General features: G+C 52.1%; 2 protein-coding genes across 2 annotated transcripts in view; both read right to left on the bottom strand.

Moving 5' to 3' along the window:
* Positions 1-3,127: 3,127 nt before the first annotated feature.
* LOC119105401 (acetylcholine receptor subunit alpha-type acr-16-like) lies at positions 3,128-5,163 on the bottom strand. The gene is made up of 2 exons (XM_037228867.1): positions 5,159-5,163; positions 3,128-3,680 (listed from the first exon to the last, which is right to left on the bottom strand). The coding sequence occupies exons 1-2, from the start codon at positions 5,161-5,163 to the stop codon at positions 3,128-3,130; spliced, it is 558 nt and encodes a 185-aa protein (XP_037084762.1).
* A 1,167-nt stretch (positions 5,164-6,330) lies between these two features.
* LOC119105737 (aquaporin AQPAe.a) overlaps positions 6,331-21,399 on the bottom strand; it is a 42,975-nt gene continuing 27,906 nt past the window's right edge. Inside the window, exons 3-6 of the mRNA XM_037229222.1 lie at positions 20,681-20,890; positions 12,921-13,001; positions 7,594-7,734; positions 6,331-6,483 (exon numbers count right to left, since the gene is read on the bottom strand). Coding sequence (XP_037085117.1) covers positions 7,600-7,734; positions 12,921-13,001; positions 20,681-20,890 — 426 coding nt within the window. The 3' untranslated portion in view covers positions 6,331-6,483; positions 7,594-7,599. The remainder of the gene's footprint in view (positions 6,484-7,593; positions 7,735-12,920; positions 13,002-20,680; positions 20,891-21,399) is intronic.

Below are 21,399 nucleotides of genomic sequence, written 5' to 3'. Positions count from 1 at the left end.
GGCTATCAACCAGTTCTGTCAAACGTAGATTCTGTGCAAAATTTGGGAGCATGGTGAAAATCGTCGCTGGTTGCATGAACACAGCGCACGTTCCATAACAACGACCAAAATGATTGGCACGTTTGGTAAATATCGCACACCGCGGGGCCGTAGAAGTCCAAAATGCCTTATTGGCCGGGGCGCTCAGTGTCCCTGTAGGGTCAAGAGACTCTTGCGGAACCTTATCCTACAAGCGGCACCGATTCATATCGGGCGTGTCTGACGCAGCTTTCTGGCAGCGGCTGCATTTGAACCTCTCGAGCGGCTCTCCGGAATAATTATAAATTATGCGGTGTAGCCGCACCAAACTTCACATAGATGTGGGCAAATGCATAAAAATAGTTTGGTGTCCACAATTCAAATATGCCATGCAAGATTACTCGCCCATGACAGGTCAAAGCCAAGTTATGGCTGTCAGCAAAGGCAATCCTGGGGCATCGTGAAATTTGATGTGACAAACGAATCTTAGACAAAGCCATGCATCTGCGAGATAGGTTAATGCCCAATAATACAGTTATGTTTAAGATAACAGCTTATTCCATCTACCTCGATCAGGTATGAAGTCAAAACCAAACAGTTCTCACTTGAATAACTTCACTTATGAGGATAGTTTTTTGTGTTGCTTTCGAATTTATTGATCACAGGTGCGTTAACTGTGGTCTCATTGGGATTGAATGAAGACCAGTGATGGTCACTGGCCTAAAATGACCTGGATTAAGATTTTGATTTAAGCAACATACGGCCAAGCATAACACTTGTTGCTGATTAAAAATAATAGTGTCGCGGGTCTTGGTCATCGTAACCTTCTAAATATCAAATAAGGTCGCTGACCTTAAATGGACATCATTTACCTTTTGCTCAGAATAAGTTCCTAGGTTAAGTATGTTACGTAAGTAATTTGAGGGCACTTCGGACACCGACGTGTAATTTAAATATATCTGAACCTATCTAACCTGGAGGTCATGACCTAGAGCCCTAAAGATCTGACACTAGGGGGTTTACATACCGACCAATCTGGCCTCTGACTTTGGTGTCTCTGGCTTTCTTAGTTGTTTTTTAAATCTCAGAGGAGGGTTAAATAGCTCCCCCCAGCGCGTAGCGTAAGTGTGCACAAAGACGCGTGTTAACCACAAATTAGTGAGGCCTAAGCAGGTCCAAACTCATCGTTTTCATCAAATTAAGTGATATCATAGGGACATCGTAGGAATGTTTGCAAGGGTAAAACGTCGTTCGAGGTCATTGGCCTCGTTTGAAATCGAGAAGGGCAATGCCATGTAATAGTAGAGGTCAGTTTAGCCGTACATCCTCCACATGATAGCATTACAAAAGGGTGTCCAGGAATGGAATCGGCACAATTTGCCGTCTGATGTGTTACAGGGTGAAATACATGCTGGCGAGGGGTTCGTGTTTTTTTTTTGCAAAAAATCTGGTGATCGACACAGCTTCAAAACGTCAAATATCTCAATATGGAAATTACTTGCACGCTAACTCCTCGCAAACTGAAGGTTGATTATTTTCAGCGAACTCCGAACTCATCATGCCAAAATATCAAGAGTGCAACGTCATTCTTACTCATATGATCTTCAAACTTATGCCAAATTCCGGTCGCTTTTTTAAACCACGATGCCCGCTCGGTTGCCCCGCCCTGTCACCAACCTTTACCTGTTATGTATTTTCAGTCAACATGTCTGTTGAGGGTCATGTCCAGTTTAACGTTTAGGAACAGGTGCCTCCCGACACTGCATTTGATACATTTTGTTGTGACCTCTCAACGGAAAATGTGTTTTGCACACACTTTTCTGCAAGCTGCGTGGACACAAGGTCACGCTTTCCAGCGCAAAGTCGTATTTTTCAGCCGCAGACCGTCTTCTACCACCGCTTAAGAGATGTGTCTCCGTTAATCATATCGGACCATCTTGCTTACGCAATTTAACAGGAGTTACGCCCAGCTCTCAGCTCCTCACTGAGATGCAGTTTCACATTTTCATTGTCATTTTTCACATGTCATTTCAATTTTCATTCCACTTCATTTTTCACTGACATGCCATTTTCCGTACAGATGTCTCTTATCGGCCGATTTTTAAAAATAATACTTTTAATTTTGACAGCAGGAACGAGAATCTAAGTGACCAAAATGCGGGAGGAAATACGTTTTATTCGGGACGGTTAGGTCAACGTTATCGGCTGAGCCCCATTACCAGTTCTAAAAAGTGACATCCTTGCGCATTCCCGCACCCTTACCCATAATGCTCGCAAAATCTGTACCCAGCCCAGCCCGTTACCTAGTCCCATTCCTTATGGATGCTCGCTCACAGGTTTCCCCACTCCATGAAATCTACTACATGTAGTATACCGTACCAACCACGCGGGATAGCCGAGTAAGTGCATGCACTATCAACGCCGGGCCGGAAAGGTTAAACGAAGGCACAGCTTTGATGTTATGATGTCATATTTTTGTTATATTTGGCGCCAACGTTGACCACACTGCTCAAAATCAGACCTGTGGGTTCAGAATAAGCCAAGGAGTCCTCGCACACCTTTTGCTGGGACACTCCTTTGGGGGAAGGCAGCCAGGAAACATTGCCTGCTGCTGCCGGAGAATTAAGACAAATCCATGCACTTTGACAGCACATTTTTATTGCATCATAAAGCATGGAAGTTGATTACAAGACGCAGTGGAGATTTCAAAAAGATACGGATTATCGATAAACAGCTGACACGACGAAAATGTGACGGCGTCTGTAGCCCAAGCCAGGTCCTTGCTGCCCTTACCAGCGCTTTACGACATGCTCGGTATATGGCGTCGCCTGCCTCTCACCTCGGCAGAAAGGGCGGGAACCGCGGAAATCGAGCCCCGCACCGCTGGTTTTCCACCCACGCAGCTTCGCCACCGCACTATCGGTTCCCTGTGGGTCGTTACGCAGAAGAATCTTATACCGCATAGCGACTGCGACCAACACTGGTCATTGTTCCGATGCGGTGCCAGCCCAGCCCTGGTGACGGCGGCGTCTTCGACCCGGGCCAGGTCCTCGCTGTGATGCGTTCTGACTCGGCTGCGTCTGACGAGGTGGCCGTGGTCCCAAGGCTCCTAGCAGTATTGCGGGCGCAAGATGAGCTCCATGTCCAGCATGGCAAACTCCCGCGGACAGCAGGCGTACGTCACCTCTCTTCGCACCACAGACGACCTGGCCACCCTCCAGGCGCCGCTGGCCACTATGTGGGAGACGTCGACGGTGTCTGACGCCGGCTGCACGTCCACCTCATCGACGCTGTGCACCCAAGGCCCGATCGTGATGGGGCACCTGAACTGGTCCGAGTCGTCGGTGACGGTGTTTTTGCAGCGGAAGCTGATGGTCACCGGCAAGCCCAAGTGGGCGCGTCCATCGCGCCAAACAAGCGCTACCGTCTTTCCAAACCAGCTTTTGGCTATGTCCAGCATGTTGATCGGCCTCATGTCGGGAATCCACATCTGATCCATGTGCAGGTACGTGCGCTCGATGTTCTTCAAGACTGAGTTATCGCTGGTCCAGCTGAGAGCAGGGTTCTTCCAGCCGATGTTCAGCCAGCCGCTGACGGTGACTGCGCTGCGACTCACGTCGACCTCGACGTTGGTCAAGCTGAGGCCGAGCAGGACGGTGACGCTGCCGTTAGTGAGCGCCGGTCATAACATACGCCCTGGCCGCGCGAGCAGGTACGATTTGACATCGAAGGGCTCGTCAATCGCGTGGATGACCGCCACCACAGCCGCCAGCAGTGTCCAGGAGAGCAGAGCGCCCATGGCGGCAGGGGAGCGAGTGCTGACGGCGCGTCGCCACCTCGCCGTGCTCACGATGGCACGGAGTTCTCGGGCTTGACGGCAGGCGTCTTGACGGTACGCGTGTTGGAGCGCGGAGCCCGCTAGCTGACGACTGGTCCAGCAGTGGCCGTCGACACGGACGACGCTGAATATATAGTGCTTGTTGTTGTGGGCTGGTCCGCGATTTTCACATAAGTGACAAAACACAGCCTACCGAAATTAAACCAGAAAGCGCCCCAGCGATGATAAAAGGGCCTAAATATTTGTAAACCTCAGATTCGGCTTGTTAAGGTGTGGTGTCGTGAAGTGCCGGGGCGCTGGCTTCCAGTCTGGTTTATACAATGCCTGGCATGGTAAAGGTCAGTAGTGCACATGTTGACCAGCGGCACAAAAGCTGCTTAGCAACGACCACGGTTCAGCAGGCTTCTGCCATCTGTAATGTCTGAGTGCTGCATTCCGCCGCTTGTGAGCTTGTTCAGGTTGCACTCGAACCTAACCCAGAGGTGACGGCCTAGCCGTTGTGTCAACAATAAGGATGGGGATGCCTGCATGTGCTGGGATCATCGCGTGAACGCAGGCAGCCGGTGACGTTAACAAAAGACTGCAGCATCGACCACTCCTGTCGCTGTTGGCGATCACAGAGTGGACCAGGAAGCAATCGCCCCCTAAGGCTACAGATATGAACGCTTCGGATTCCAGTCCTTTTCTAACGTCAAGCACCGCAAGTAAACTGCATTACCATGCCGTACTTAGTCCCTCGCAGCCCTGCCTACAGTCGTGCACGGCTCTCGTGGCCTCAAAGTGTGAGTGGTCGCATTTGAATACTCATATTCGTACATGTATTTGGTGACTGGGGATACATATAGCACGCATCACCCGACGCAAACATTTTCCTACGTGACAGGCGTGCAGGCCTTTGTTGTGCACTTCCGGTGTCGTAACCTAGGACGGTTGACATTCAACCTACTAAACAGCCAGAAGACAAATACTCCAACATTTTAGATGCAGGCGCGACTGCCGGCAATCTACGACCAAATGGTTCTTTAAACATTGCGTAATACGTAATACAATTCGTAATACGAAGCAGAACTTCTTATGCAACCCATGCTGCAAGTGAGCTATGGTAGATTACATGTGTCCTATAGCAGTGTCAGTCCCACTTCTCCACGGCATTCCACGTCACGGTCATCGTTGCCTTCCACTACTGATAGTTCACAAACGTGCCATGCCCACTGTGACCATGCGTAAGCTGGGGAGGACGGGGAAGTACCACACACACACACTTCATCCATAGATGTGCGTCATAGACACGTGGGTACGCACTCCATGGTGCACTGACCGCGCAGGGCCATGCAGCTATCAACTGTCGCTGGGGCGCCTTCCATCTTCCCCATCTGCACAGGATTCATTTCCACGATGTTCCCTACGCCAAGGTTCTATCATAAAGCACGCAGGTTCATCATTGGTGCAGGGTTAGCTTACACAACAAATGATACTACATTTTTCGTCTGGGAATAGCTTGGTGTCGGTTCATGCGTATAGCGCTGTTTGACACACAAGCGCAGCACGGTCTGGGTCCGCGTCTGTACAGGTCGCAGGAATCCCTGCGACATCCCCTCCCCACATAGGAGCCGCGCTACACCATCCACCAAATGCGTGTGGCCGATCTACCTCTCCCGCCTGTGTCCCGTCCATGGTGCGCGCTAGCTGTTATCGTTTCTTGAACACAACGCCGACACGAACTGACCACATCGCGCTGCTGTGCAGGCGTCAGGGCCCAAGGAACACCGCGATAATCGAGATTGTGGTCAGCGAAGAAAAACTATTGGTCGCCCGAGGAAATGTCTCACAGGACAAGGCTACAAGGAAGAGGGATCTTTGTTAGAGAAAGTTTGCCACCAGTGTGCTCCAAACGTGGGGTTGGTCAAAACATGACGTGACTAAGAAGAGCCAACGGTCTTCCGGCATACTGTTCTCGGGCCCATCAGACCACCGGAAGGAGAGAACACACGACACGGTGCCAGCACCGGTGCAGAGTGGACACTTGCGAATAACAAAGAAATGCACAAGTCAAATACACCCGTGAAACTTTTGCAAAATACCGCGGGAAGCTTTTAAATACATTGATAAATAAGCCCTTACACCGCACACAGACACACAGACACACACGCACACACACACACACACACACAAGCGCGGTTAAACATAAATATTCCGGTGTAAATGTACCGCACATCAGGCCCTGTGTCTTAGTGTCACCGTCTTCACAACCACACGCCGAAAATAACAAAGCAGCAGTAAGAGGATAATTCCGGGTGGTGTTCGTTTCATGACCGTAAGATCAAGATGCAGCAGGTCCGAAAACAATGACAAGGCTCCCAGGCAATCTAACGGAGCTAGATTGCAGTCGTTTTCTCTGGGTCCGCAGACTGCGAGGTGTTCAGACAGTTGTCCACATCATCCAGAAGCGTCATAGCCTCATGCGACGATTCGTCGATGGTTTGCACTATCTCGGTCGTGGCAGGGCCCTCCGATGTCTGCGATCGCACGCGGCTGTAGTCGGCTGGAGACAGCCTGGCAGCCATGAAGTTGTCCTTGTAGATCTTGGCAGCCAGGCACCCACCCATCAGCGGGCCGAGCCAGTAAACCTTGAACGACATTTAGAGCTTGTTGGCACACATGCATGCTGCTTGTGCACTCGGCTCAGTAAATCGGTAAATGCACTTATATGCACGTGTGAAGTTCCTCTCCATAACATATAACCATAGTGCGTGGGCTTTGATCATGCGCTAGATGCGAAGATGGTCGCAGTCCATGAGCGCATCTGTCAATTAAAAAGCACAACATTTTGCTTATGAGGGGTAAGACTAGACTCAGCACGTAGTAAGGAGCCGCATCCACGTGCGTAAGCCAATAGCAGCATGTAAAAGGGACGCGCGCAGTATGTACACGCCTTGCTTTAAATTCTCAAAACAGCACCGCAAACCAGGCGAAACCCTCACATGTATCATGCTTCACTTGCGCACCGCAGAATGTCCGCATCTATCTGTCCGGGAGAGGGGAGCCGCCGACCAGCGGGCTTATTCTATGCCACGCTTATAGCGATCGGTGAGCACGGTCGAGGGAGCGCGCAGCGGCGGAGCGCCAACTCACGAGCGTGCCCAGTGACGTGACGAATGACGTCACTGCCTCGTCATCGGGACGTGACATGACACGACCACGGAAAGCGCAACGGAAGCAGCCGACAGTGAAAGCAGAAGGTGACAGCACGGACGGAGAGAACGAGACGAGCAAGACAGGAAAGCGGTCTCAAGAAGAGAGAATCGTGCGTTTGTGACGCAGGTTTATGCAGCAAGTTTGTGTATAGGTGGCTCCTCAATGATCTTTTATCTTTTAACGCTTCGGAGCGGCTAAGCTTGCGGAAGAGATGCTCGTGAAGGATGTTTTTGTGTGTGCATCTAGAAATTAAGCAATCTCATCTCGCAATCGGCCATCCAACATACAAAGCATGTTCACAAAAATACCATTACAAAAGAAATCTCTGGAGATATCTATAGAACTGCATGCTTTTAAAGTGGCCCAACGTTTCCACGTTGATCTAGCAGACCCCGTTTCTACGTGCGGCGACACGGCGCTTTTCCAGCCAACTGCCTTGACACTACTGCATCATGGTGCGCGGAAGTCTTAAACTGACACTCCTCGTGCGGTGGAATTTGACTATCGTTCGATCACCTCTCGTGCGCTGCAGGGGGGCATACCTTGGTTTACTTATTGCTCGACATCTGGGGTTTCACTTCGGTCAGCTCGACCGACTCGACGCTCATGTGGCGTGCCCTGAAGGCATGCGTATAGACGAGCCCGGCCAGGATTCCACCAACAATCGGTCCCACCCAGTAGACCTGGAGCAACAGAGAGCGGTGATGCCGGAGCCCGCCCGTTCTGGAACACACACAGCGGTGACGAGACGCCAGGGGCTCAGCTCATGGACGACCGCCGTCACCTGCAGCCAGGCGCGCAAGACATCTGGAAAAGGCGCGGTAGCTGGAGAAGCGGCTTCAACCAGCGCATCTGCAATACAGATGACGTTGACAGGCTGGGATAGGTGCCTCACTCATCTCATGCCTGTTAATTTGGAAAACGTCAGGTAAACCATGCAGCACACCAGCCAAGTATGATCACTTCAGTGATGTCAACGAAGCCGGGAGCCTCAGCAAGTAAAGCTGAGAGACCGACACTTGTTAGGAGAGTCATGATAGATCACCTGTGAAAAGGATTCAATGACACAATGTCGCTCGACGAATCTTTTGCACCTATGCACGCACCATACAGACCAGCTTGATTTATGAAATGAACGACAGGTTCGATAATAAAAATCTTGTCCCGACTGCCGGTAAATAAAACCGGCCTTAATAATTACCGAAACCTATAACAAGGAAAACTGAAGCAAGCTGGAACCGATTGTAAGGCCTCAAAATATTACAAACGTAATTGTGGCTCAACGAGGCTGATACCATTTATGCTCAATGGAAGGGCAGCATGCTTAAGATACCAGACAACGGTCAAGAAAGCCCCACATTTTTCGATGTGCGTTTGCACCATCAACTCCCTGGCCGCCCAAGTAACACATGCTACGAAAGTGACATCTTAACGCATTATCGCAAGTCATGTTTCATGACCGGTATCAGGTCCTTGCACAGTGTCTAACACACCACTGTGATCGCACGCCGAAGATCAGCTCTACGCTAGCGGTATCGTACCACCGCTACAATAGAGTTTTAGGACGCGCTGACCGCCATTTGATGAATTCTCCGTAATTTCATAATCATAATGACCACGTTTGTACCGCCATCATAAGGTATCTATGCCCGTTATCGGGGTTTGAATGCGCTGGGCTTGAACAGTGCATTCACCACTTGAACGAACATCTCGCATTGAATTGGTGAGTTATTGGACAGATCGACATGGACAAGCGATAAAACAATCAGTTCAGAAAGGTCTGTTGACAAATTAACACGAAATCAGCATAATTCCGTCCTTGTTTCTTTCCATAACAACAAACCCAACCAACTGCACACTCCTTCCAACGTGTCATTTCTGATATTATTACACCTCACTGTAAACAATTTATAGACAGGTCGTCACATCGAAGACCATAGAGAATGATGGCTTGTTGTCCAGTGTATCCATACGGCATGACGGTTAGATCGAACCTGCTAACATGGACGAGCCAGTTGACACCCACAGTCATCAAACCAGCGGCAAGAGCCTTTATCGAGCAGCGACAGGCGCCTGTGGGTAAGCTAGTTATACATGTGTCGACGCTGTACAGGACCTCAAATTCTCTGGTCCACCCGGATTCTGCTGCCTGGTCTGGGGGAGGGGTCTTGTCGGCTGGTTCCTGATTCGGACAAAATCAGGAGGATCGTTGTCAGACCATGGGTAATGCAGGCTCAACCTCGCTTAAAATCAGCTCTCAACTCGTCTATGCCCGCCAATATGTTATATTTTGAAATTGTTTCGCTTACATTGCATGAATGGATAATGCAATTATGACGGACATGGAAGAAAAACACCTACCATGAATTCGGGCAATGTATTACAACAACATTGGTAAAAATGGGAAGGCTCAGGAAGTGAGAAGCTCAAAAGAAACATGATACAAAAATCCCAATGCGCGGAAACCAGACAGCATACGGAAGAAGTTACAACACTTGTGTCAGAGGCTTAAAATACACCAACCCCAGATCTCATCCATGATACCAAATCACCAACTGAAGATGGAACACGGGATTAAAACGAAAAATGCCGATGTCAAAACATACAACTTTTATCATTTGTTTTCGTATCAAACTGCAGCTAAGTTTCAGGTGTGGAGTCGTCAGTACTGCACATTTCCAGGCTGCGACGCTCACTGCAACTCGGCGGCAGGTGGCCACTGAGCCTGCGCTGCAGTGTAACCGATGCGAGCGGCCCACTCGGCTGAGCCGGGGCCAGACTGGCTGGAAGTGGGATACCCAGCAAAGCGCGATTTGCAAGACCCACAAACCCGGCCTCCACACCTGCTGCGATAGGTGGAACTTTGTACATCCATGGTGACCATGGTCAAGACAGACTTTTGTGTTGGTTCTCAATGGAAAGCTCGCAATTTCACGCCAACCAAACAGATTAGTACAATGATAGAAATCTGAAAACAGGGCGTCTATTTGAGTAAAAGCAGTTTTTGCGACAAACACAAATGTGTCTGCTCTTAAGAAGCCCGGTTCGGCAGCCCAAATGGGTTTTTGAAGCCGGCCCCCGTCGTCGGTCCACCCCAGCCCTGACCGCCAAGGACAGCGGACCGTACGGCACCAGCGACTGCTCTCTCTCCTGACGGCGGCCGCTGAACGATGGCACTGTTTTGCCAGCTGTTGGGCAACGTTCCATTAGTTGTGTCGAGCTGCCAGCCAATCGTGTCACGGTCCTACCGTAATGGCGAGCATCTCTGCGCCGGACAGCCATTTGCGGTTTGTGACGTTCTGCGCACAATTAGTACTACGGGCGTATTGGCGCATGCAGTACGCACGGACCGGACAGAGCGAACTACATGGCAAGAAACGCACGCAGCCGACGACGTGAACAGCGTCCGGACCAGACAGTACACAGGGTGTACGCGACGGACAAGACGAGCTGTCTGCGGGAGGCTGGCACGGTCGATATGGGCACTGGGAGAGGGGCCAGACGACGCAGTATGGATGGAAGGGGGGCGATACGGCCGCCGGACGGGACGGGCGGTATACGGGCCATGCAGGACAACCGATGGACGAGGAGTGAGCGCACCGGACAGGCGAGGGTTGGATGGACACCCGGCAGGACGGGCCAAGCACTGGCAGAAGGAACGGGTGGGTTCCGGGTGGGACAATGAGAGCAATGCAAGGATGAGAGAGCGCGAACGATCACCGGACGAAACAGAGACTTACGCGGCGGACAGGACGAGCTGTGTACAGAACTGACAGCGCGTGGCGTATGTGCACTGGGCAGATCGAGGAACCATACGCCGGACAGGACGAGCGATACACACTAATGCATCGGACAGCACGAGCATTGCGCGCTCCGGACAATGCACTCACACGGAGGGGAAAATCGTGGCAGCGTACACATTGCGTACGCTGCCAAATGAAAACTTCGGTCGCGCGGTGCATGACTGCATCAAGTTTGCAGTGCCTGCAAACTTGATGCCCCTGATGGCTTGTTGAACCCTTCCCCTGATGGCTTGTTATTGGCCCGCTGCACGCTATTCACGCGGCTGCTCCACGACTGTCACACAAATAACACATTCCCGGTCACGGTTCGGCTCCGGAGGACTGTCGGAGATCGCCACTGGCGGCGCCACCGGCGTCCTGCCGAATGCCCCACAGTTCCACGCAGCGCCACCGCCCTTCCTACTGAACAAACAGCAGCTGAGAGAGGCCCGTTCCAGCGCGTCCCTCCGTCGGGGCTGGGCGGATTAGGTCACGGTCAGTCCGCCTACCCGCAGAATGCCGCCGCTGTTTCACCACCGGATGCGGCGTCGAACTGACCTTTCGAGACTGTGTGATTTTCGCACGCGCGCTAACCGGCTTCACGTACTTCCGAATGACCGGGATCGTTTCGCGGCGCAGCGGATGGTTAGGGAGCCTTTGATTCGCGATTCATTAGAGGAACTCCGGGATTGGTGGGGGTCACAGCCACCGGAGACTGAGGCGATGAATCTTGCGGAAACTCAGCTAACATGCAGGTCCTTAGGGGAGCCTTTCAAAACGAACTCAGTGGTCGGCTGGCCCCGATACCCGGTTACTCCAAATGCTATAGGACAGAGTGCTGGTCCGAGACTCAGTGAACACGTATAGCAGCGTAACTCAGAACCATCCACTCATAAAAGGCGAACATGTTTTTGAATGAAGACAAGCGTTTGGCTTTCCCTGATCTGAGTTTTTCTCCGAAACAGCCCGCTGACAAACATTAGCTTCTTTGCGCAAAAAATAATGCACTCTTATGGATAGTCATGTGCAAAGCCTCGCAAAATTATTGGGCGAACAAAGATTAAACAGCTTCTATAGATGCCTGAAAACCATACATACATCATCATTGCACTTCCACCAATGCATCCCCATTAATTTATGTTTACCAATACACAATCCACTAACAACGAGATCCGTGGTTGGCTGCATGGCAAATTTAACACGATGTTTTGCTGCAGGGACGCGTATCGCGGTTTGTTGGTATCGAATGGGAACTAATGTGTTCACTCTAATGGAAATGGTAAGCAGACGATAGTGGTGCGATAATCTTCCATGAAGACGTTTTGGTGCCCAGGCCAGGACTTTTATCTCGGATGCACTGAGACTCGATAGTTTTGAGATTAGCTATTCACATCTACGAATAATTTTGCATGAGGAGGGATGGCCGTACAGTCGCGTAGAACAAGCATGGTATTCCTACATCCATGTACACAGCCCGTGCGTGAATTTTTTGTTGGCACAATCATGTCATAACATCTTCGTACGTGTGAGCCGATCAGTCATAACAATGCCCAAATTTAAGCGCGTATCTGATGCTTGAGTATTTTCTTCTGATCAATACTTACGCTTGAACAAAGCCCGATGTCCTAATTTGGTCTCCGATATACAACGTTCGGCCATAATGAGGCTGGTCTTTAACAGCGCTGCTATACGCCAAACGTTATCGTGACGGGGCCGTCACGGGACGCCTTCCATAAACAGTCGTCACGCCGGCACGAACGCAGGGTGTTGTAAGAGGCTGCGCTGTGAGCAATGACTTAATATACTCCGACCGCCCCCAAATACATGTCAGGCGGTAGTATTTATAGAAACAGTCACAATTTAATACGGACGTATTCCCGTAAGAGTGTTCTAGTTCTTTCACAAACGAAACGATCAAACCGCTTTGCTCATTCCGACCACACGTAACAGGCCGCTGGCACGCTCTCACACATCACAAACTGCGGCACCGCAACCGTGACTACCGCACGTGCAGGCGAGCCGAGACGAGCGCCGTGACCCGAGGTCAGGCCGGTGGCACGCAGATGCCCGCCGGTGGTGATGCTTACCCAGTGGTTGGCCCAGGTGCCGGTGACGACGGCGGGGCCGAAGGTCCGAGCCGGGTTCATCGAGGAGCCCGTGTATTTAATCTGCCGAAGGAGCGCGCAGATCCGTCAACTGCTGGAATCAGTGGAGCAGGAGGAGACAGTGTGGGAGAACGGTAACCTCCGGAGTTGGCACTGTGACTGGGCAAGTCCACCAGCCGATAGCAGCGGTCTTAAAAGCAGACCTTTTCTGAGGATTCCTGGTAATAGATGGATGTCCCAATAAATCGTGATCTACATCCACAAGGATGCACAGAACAAATGCAAACTGGAACGTTTTGTGGCAGACATTAATGACCAGACTGTTAACAAGATTGTAAATATACAAAACTGGTACCGCCAGGAACAGCATTTCGTCCGCAGATAACCGTAGACACCAGCGATTCTGTACCAGCGAATGGAATGTGGGGAAGGTCTACGTAGACCCGCAAAACGAGACATATCACAACGAACAGAGCATTGCGGCCTGCGGTACAAGAGCACAGAGCTCGGCGGAGGGGGAGCGGGGGGAGGAGGAGGGAAGGGCGGCCCAGGCGCGGGGTCTGGAAGAGGCGACGGAGCGAGCAGCTCGTCCCCGTGTGCAAGGGTCGGCTGTTTGATCTGAGAAGCTCCTGTATTTGGTCGGCCAAATAGCGGGTGTGCACGCACTATAGTGCAGTGACGGTATTTACCGTGATGAAACGAGGCTTGGCAGAGGCATTGCCAACGGATCTGTAATATTTGGTTAGGGAAATGTGCGTGAGTTCACGCAAGGGCCAGGTGACATCGGCACGCCTGGAATGTTTAATATTTATGTAATCGTGGAACGGCCGACATCCTCTGGGAACGGCAGAGGACATAAGTGTGTCTTGCTGTCCCACCAATCGATTTCTGTGGATATTAGAATCACAGCGATAGCGGCCAGCTTGGCCTCCACGAACAGCCATGACCCGGAGCGCCTATTGAAGCCAAAACACGAAGACAGCAAAATATGTGCTAGTGACCTTTTGTACACTGTTCGATACCATACTTATAGCATTCATTCACACTGGCCAGAGTCTAAAACTAGCAATGTCCGCCATACTCAGCGTAGACTTGGATTGGCGCGAATACATTTTCGAAGACATGGGATATGAGGTGTCTGACGCTTACATGGCGATTATTTATAACTCTGGAAACTATTCTAAAAATTCACCGGGCCTTATCCAATACCAGGTCAGTGAGCTTCTCCATCGGGTACAAACATTGGCCCAGCTCCCTTTTCTTGCTCGCTGTGCATGCTTTCTTTCTTCTTCTCCCTTCTCTTCTTTTTTCTCATATGCTTTAAAACAAATCGCGCTTGGACATCTTAAATAAAATACAATTATATGCGCAGTGAAATACCTGGCTTATTGGCTAGCTCTTTTATTTAATGGTATACATTTTTCCGATGTTGACGTTGGTTTCATTTGCGACAGGTAAGCGTCGGTTAAGTGGGTATTTGTTTTGACAATGCACTAACTGCATCATCGTCTCCAAACGCTGACTCAGGTTCATTTCACTTAGGCTTGCCTCGTGCAAATGACATGGACGAGCATGCCTCCTGGTAGCCTCGACCGAGGCGCCGCGGGCTCGGGCAGACAGTGCAGCGCAAAAAGACAAAAATTTACCACAGATTACTGAGCATAAAACTACAAAACTACCAAATTACTACCCCAGTAACACTGGCCGAATACATAAAGCCTGGCAGAATCATGTCACACCAAGATGGATGGACTGAACATTACCGTGTTGCTTACAGGGACAATTAGTGATATCCATGCGGGGGCGGATCCAGGATTTCGTCAAGGAGGCCCCGCAACATTGTTGGGCTCCCTAGAGTTTGCCCCCCCCCCCCCCTGCAACCCTGCACTAAGCCTGCAATGAGTGTACCCTGGCGTATGGGGCTCCAGAAAAAGCACATAGAGCCTTCCGGACGAATGGGAAGAACCCGCGGAGGAAAACCTGATCGATCAAGAGCGATCAGGCATGGAGACAGATAGCGTCCCAACAGCAGTGTTGGGCCCCACGAGAAAATGCAGACAGATCAAGCGCAACGTGGAAAGCTCCTTAGTGATCAGATTAACCCGGCAGGTGGATATATAGGGCCCAGACAACCAACAGCTTAGTGCCTCTGGACGGCGTATTAAGCCCCAAAATTTCCCCTAAGCTACAACCTCTCAACCAGCAAAAAATTATCAACTTCGTCTGTTTATGAACTCATTACTTTTGTTAGCAATTGTTCTTGGCCATCTGTAGGCCCAAAGGTGCTCAATTTTGTCGTGCTCTTACTGTTAAAACCTCCGTCCGTTCAACCGGTTTTGAGCCCCTTCGGAGCCTTTAGGTCCCCCGGCACGGTCCATGGGGCATGCCCGGTGCCTTCCCTTCAGCATCCGCTGTCGCCCCGAGCAGGTCAACAGATAGGGCTCCCAACAAGAGCGTAGGGCCCTACATTCAAATAGGAAGTACCCAAGACCCAATGTAGAGGGTCCCCGAATAATCCAGTGTGCCAGAGCAGGTTGCCATATAGGACCCTCGTCAAGAGTGCAGGGCCCTCGATTCAAATGGGAAGTACCCAAGACTCAATGTAAATGGCCCCCAAATGATGGAATGTGCTCGAGCAGCTTATGAGAAGGGGCCCGGCAAGAGCACAGGGCGCTCCACTCAAACAGGAAATGCGCAAAACCCAGTTTGGAGGGCCCCCAAAGGATGGGTTGTGCCCGAGCAGAATGTCAGATGACCACCCATGGGAGCGCAGGGCCCTGAATTCAAACACCAAGACCCAATGTGCAACCCCCCCCCCCCCCTATTTAATCCAGTGTGGTCGAGGAGGCGAACAGTTGGGGTTCCCGACAAGTGCATGGGACCCCCATTCAAACAGGACGTGTCAAGACCCAGTGTAGAGGACCCCCGAAGACCGAATGTGCCCGAGCAGGTTATCAGGGGGCCCCCATTCAGAAAAGAAGTGCCCGAGACCCAGTGTGGAGGGTCCCCGAGCTATCGACTGTGCCCAAGCAGGCTATCAGATGGGCCCACGACGAGAGCGTAGGGCCCTATGCAAGGGACGGATACCTGGAAGCGCCCTAGGCCAAAGCAGGGGGCCCATGAGCATAGTCGAAGTGTATCGGTAGGTTAACTGAGCCCCACGCAAAGGGCCTCTGAGCAACGGAGAGTACTCCCGCAGGTTAAGATATGGGGCCCCGGCTGTAGCTCACAGAGCCTTTCTGGCGAATGGAAAGAATCCGCGGAAAGGCCCTTGATTAACAAGAGTGCCCCGGCACGCTAACAGGAAGGGCACCAACAACAGCGCAGGGTCCTTTGAGCAAATGCAAAGAAATCAGGGGCAACGTGGAAAGCTCCGTAACGATCGGATTGACCCTGCGAGTGGGCACATAGGTCCCGCGGAAACAGCGAAGGGCCCCTAGACAGCATAATATGGTCTAAAATTACAAATTCACAACGTTTTCAATCACTGAATAGTTTTTCTCCTTCCTGTGGGCCCTCCTCTTTCGCTTCCAATTGTTCTCGGTCGTCTAGAAATCCAGAGATGTTCAAATTTGTCGCTTTTTTGTTTAAAAAATCTGCACCTGTTCGGCCGGCTATGGGCCCTCTCGAAGCCAATGGGCCTCTCCGGGACCCAAGGGGGGATGGCCCCGTGCCGCCCCCCTGGATTCGTCCCTGTATCCATGGTCCAAAGGGCCTGATTCAAAGGACCCTTGAGCCCGGAATCGTTTGATACCAAATGTCGGAGACGTGCCGATGGTTGATAAAGCTTTTCTGCGTAAGTGTGCTGACCTGGCTGCTGCGAGATCATTAGAATCGTGCAGCTAAACTCTCTACTTTTCATAAAATTACAAAAATGCACATATTTTTTATGAACTCGATGCTTTTGCAGTAATGATTGCACGCAGTGACTACAAAATCGGAAGGTACTCAATGTAAAGGTTTTTACGAATAAATCAATGCATACATGCATGCATACAAGCTAATAACACACACACACACACACACACACACACACACACACACACACACACACACACACACACACACACACACACACACGCACAGCACAATCTGATAATATGTGTGTATGTATATACATATTATCAGAGGGGGCAACATTCTAGGAGGCTTGAAAGAAAAACGCGTCAAACATTTCTGCACCGAGAGTACACAACAGCCTACTATGATATTAATGTTTTTTGACGTCATTACCTCTCCCCCCATATTCCAGTTAGGCACTCATCGGTTCTTGGCAAGACAAATCACCCTACGTGCTCTGTACGAGTCGGAGACTCATTGGAAAAATAGTGATTTTGGACCGTCACTGTGCTGAATACCTGCGCCACGTAGCCGGGCCCGACCACTTAATGACATTGAAAGAAGTGTCAAAAATGTTCCTCCAGCGCTCAACATGAAGGTCTTTAAAAAGGGCCCACAAATACGATTCAAAAGGTGTTGTAAGCTGCTCAGATACCCCGATTTCAGCAAATGGAGCTCGACTCAGGTAATGTGCAAGATCATATCACTTTAGAGACATCACGTCAACCTCAGTAAAACATATCATTGCTCCAAAGAATATCCCTACGCAGATGAAAGCTTTCTTACAGACTGCGGCTTATATCCGACACATCGAACGCCACCAAGCGTTTGTTACAACCTGGGACCCGTAGATCAGCACCGAAAACCCAGGCAAAATATTCCTGACACCGGACCTCGTGCGGCACGGGTTCAACGATTGACACAATAGCTTATACCACTCTGGTTTATACGAGTTGCACAGTCATGCAGAAAACCAGCGAACCGGCACGGCTGTGGGTCTGCTGCTGCCCGTGGGCCCCAATACCGCACCATTCAGCGCGACTCGTTCCCCATTATCCCGCAGGTCCCCGCCCCACCACCCGGTTCGCAACGCACACACCGGTAAAAACAGGCGGCTAGCACCGAGCTGGGGTGCGCCGCTGATAGACGGTCCGCCCGAGTAGAGCCAGCCAGGCGACAATGGCTCAATAAGCGGGCCTCGCACCCCGAAATGCTGGAGCGTACAAAGGCGGCTTCAATAAGCTGTTGTGCTTTGATTCTCCGCCGGTGGGTATTGTAGGCGGCAGCGTCATCCTCTGCCGTCCGGAACAGGACGGGCGGCGCCGGGGCCCGTCAGTGCGCTCCGGAATGGCGGCGGCCAACCGAGAGGTCGAAGATCATCACTGGGACACGCGGTCAGGTCTGTCTCCGCCGTCCTAGCCCGCGGTCAGCCTCACCGCCTAATGCGCGGTGAGCCAGCGTCGGGTTGCGGAATGGTGCACTCTCCACAGCTAGAGAACTTCACGTTGGGTGTATGTCTGTTCAGCAGGCACGAGTACAGTGGTGTGATCTAGCAACGCTCTGCCGGAGTTTGTGCCGGGTAAACCTTCGGACTCCTTAACATTCGCAGGAAGAGCTGTTTTAACTATGGACAAACTATGGGGTCGGACTTAGACCTCTTGCCGCTAAAATACAAGTGTCCACCTCCCAAAACTTCGTTTATGGCTTATCGGCGATAGCTACTAGACGATGGCGAAAAACATTCCTGGTTTTACTTCTATCAAACCAGACCCCGCCACATTGCACCCAGTCGAAACAGCCTGCCCCCCGCTGTTTGTCACCGGAGCTGACCACCACCGCCGTACCCCGCCCCTTTCCTGCGCTGGGGGGGGGGGGAGGGGGACAGTATTTGCGCGCCCCACGCGCCGTTGCACGTGACCAGCGGGCCCGGCTGCGGACCGCTCACGCTCGAACCCCAGGTCATCGCTGCGAGCACGGCGCGACACAAAGGGTCCCAATCCTGACCCCGGGCGGGTAATCTGGCGCGGCGGCGACAGGTCGATCGTCTATTTACCCGGCGGCGCCGCCGTGACCACCGCCACAATGGCGCTCCCAGGCCCTCGAACCGTACGTGTCCGGTCAGCGCCGCCCATTCAACCCCCGCCCCCCCCCCCCGCCCCCCGCCCCGCCCGCCCCACCCCGACACTCTCACGTCTCCATCGTGACCTGTCACGCCCAGGCAGGTCGGTCAGGTCACGTCCCGCACGGGTCTGCCAGTCACGCCCCCGCAGGTCGGAGGGCGACCGGAAGCGACTGCGAGCGACCGTGATGTGTGAAGCGCCTGCAGCGACGCTCTGACTGACAGACGGCCGGGCCTGATGACGGAGGGGACGGATCTGCTGACAGGCAGATATCGGGCTGTTTATGGAGAGTAGCGCATTGGCTGGGGAAGCAGGGTAGGGGGATGAAAATGACTTTTACTTCGCTTCTTTCCAAGCACCGCCAATGCTTAATATTGCCCGGAATAAGAGGAACTGCCTCGCCCCCTGACCCTACGAACATGAATGTGACCACTGGGAAGGGGGGGGGGGGGCGGGGGACACGTCCTCTCCAACTTGTACAAAGTGTGATTTTGTCCCTTTCAATGCTGCCTAGAGAACACACGTTTTTAGCGTTTCCCCCATTCAAAGTAACATTTTCAGATAAGGTTGGCTCCACCAGATTTAAGTTAGACCGCAAACTCTTTGTTGCCCCAATTTCAGGGATGTGACTACACTTATGCTTACGCCCGCTGCCTAATCCGCCGCCCCCTATCTGCCGGGAGGTAAAGACGGCCTCAATCACAGTGACGGCTAGGTCTACTGGTAGAAAATGACGGTTCCACCGGCAGTGAGGCCTGGGTTTACTGGTAGAAAATGACGGCTCCACTGGCAGTGAGGCCTGGGTTTACTAGTAGAAAATGACGGCCCCACTGGCAGTGAGGCCTGGGTTTACTGGTAGAAAATGACGGCTCCACTGGCAGTGAGGCCTGGGTTTACTGGTAGAAAATGACGGCTCCACTGGCAGTGAGGCCTGGGTCTACTGGTAGAACATGACGGCTCCACTGGCAGTGAGGCTTGGTTTACTGGTAGAAAATGACGGCTCCACTGGCAGTGAGGCCTGGGTCTACTGCAGCGAATGCCGGATCTGCTGACGAAGACAAACGAGTCTACCGTCAGAGGATGACGGATCCGTTGACAAATGATGTGTCTGCCAAGAGCGGGAAGGGTCTGCTTACAGTCGAACTGTCCTGCTGACAGGTAATACGTCTTTCGACAGGAAGTGACCGGTGTGCCGACAGACAGACGAGTCCGCTGGCATATAGGGTAGGACTGGCAAGACTCCATAGGCGTCAGTAACCTCCGCCGCTGTCCGCCCTCCACCACTCGCAGTGACCTAGGAAAGAAGAGTATTTCCCACTGCGCAGCCCTAACCCAGTTCTTATCCTGTCCCACTGGGTGTCCGGGGCGGCGTGCGACCAAATGTTACCACAGCCAAAGCTCCAGCTGTCTCACCCACACCACGCAGTCCCGAGGACTCCGGCCAGTACAGTGGTATCCGCGGTAGGGCAGCAAACCATGGAGACAATCAAACGCTTTACCTCGAGCTGGCGACCAAAAGTCAGCGACCTCCACCGTTTCCCACAATCAGCGCATTACTGTTCATTTGAAGGTGTTTTTCATGCCTAATGGCCCCGCACCGCAATGCTCCGGGCAAACCAAGCCCCGGGGTCCCAATTTTGTCGCCGGCGCTATCAGGATCCGCCTTCATGCGTCGCGTGCCCCGTCTGACCAGCAGCTGACTTTGACCCAGTTGCCCGCACCAGGCCGATAAAACGCCGGCGTCCATCTTTCGCCGACGTGACGTCACGGCTACCAACTCACGGCGCCCAGGTGGCAAGCGGTGATGGAAAGTCCGATGGCCAGCGGCGCCGAACCCTTGACGTCATCGCGGCTCTCGTCGCAGACGCCGAACACGACGAAGACCAGAACGAAGGTGATGAAGAGCTCGACACCGAAGCCTTGGAAGGCGGACAGCTTGGGGTTGATGGTCGTCATGCCCAGCGATCCCTGCACTTCCTCCGGGGTGAGAGCCTGCCGGAGAGAAAGCACACACAGTGAAAACTCAGCCGCAGCGTGAGATCAACAGTGATCGAACGGTTACAATATCAGCTAAGCCGCTAGGGCGTCATTACCAATTCGAGACACGTAGGGTTCTTTTGCGTGTGACACTCACACGCAAATGATGCCCCCGTGGGGATAGCGTGGGTATATGTTGGTGAGTCACTGGAGTTCAGTTTTGTGCTTCGGTTGTACGCGCGCGTGGTATATAACGTACATCTGCTTCAGTCATGGTGACTGATACAAAATCATGGCAGGCCGATAGGAATGCAGTTACCAGATTTTAGCTTCTATTTCGTGGATTTGAGCGGACAAACACTGCACGTACCCGATTAATTTCAGCGCACCAAAAAGTACTGCTACCACCACTTTTCAACAGGTGTTTTCACACTTGAACGCAGCAGCTGAGCTAGCATGCTGACACTTGAGTGCGGCGATGCTGATGCGGCCGTTTCGGCGCGGTGCGCAGGACGATACGCGAG

This window comes from Pollicipes pollicipes, unplaced genomic scaffold (assembly GCF_011947565.3).
Source record: "Pollicipes pollicipes isolate AB1234 unplaced genomic scaffold, Ppol_2.1 Scaffold_6138;HRSCAF=7277_pilon_pilon_pilon, whole genome shotgun sequence".
NCBI classification, from domain to species: domain Eukaryota; kingdom Metazoa; phylum Arthropoda; class Thecostraca; order Pollicipedomorpha; family Pollicipedidae; genus Pollicipes; species Pollicipes pollicipes.
The sequence above is the reverse complement of the archived record's forward strand: the minus strand, read 5'-3'. Positions and strand labels throughout refer to the sequence as shown.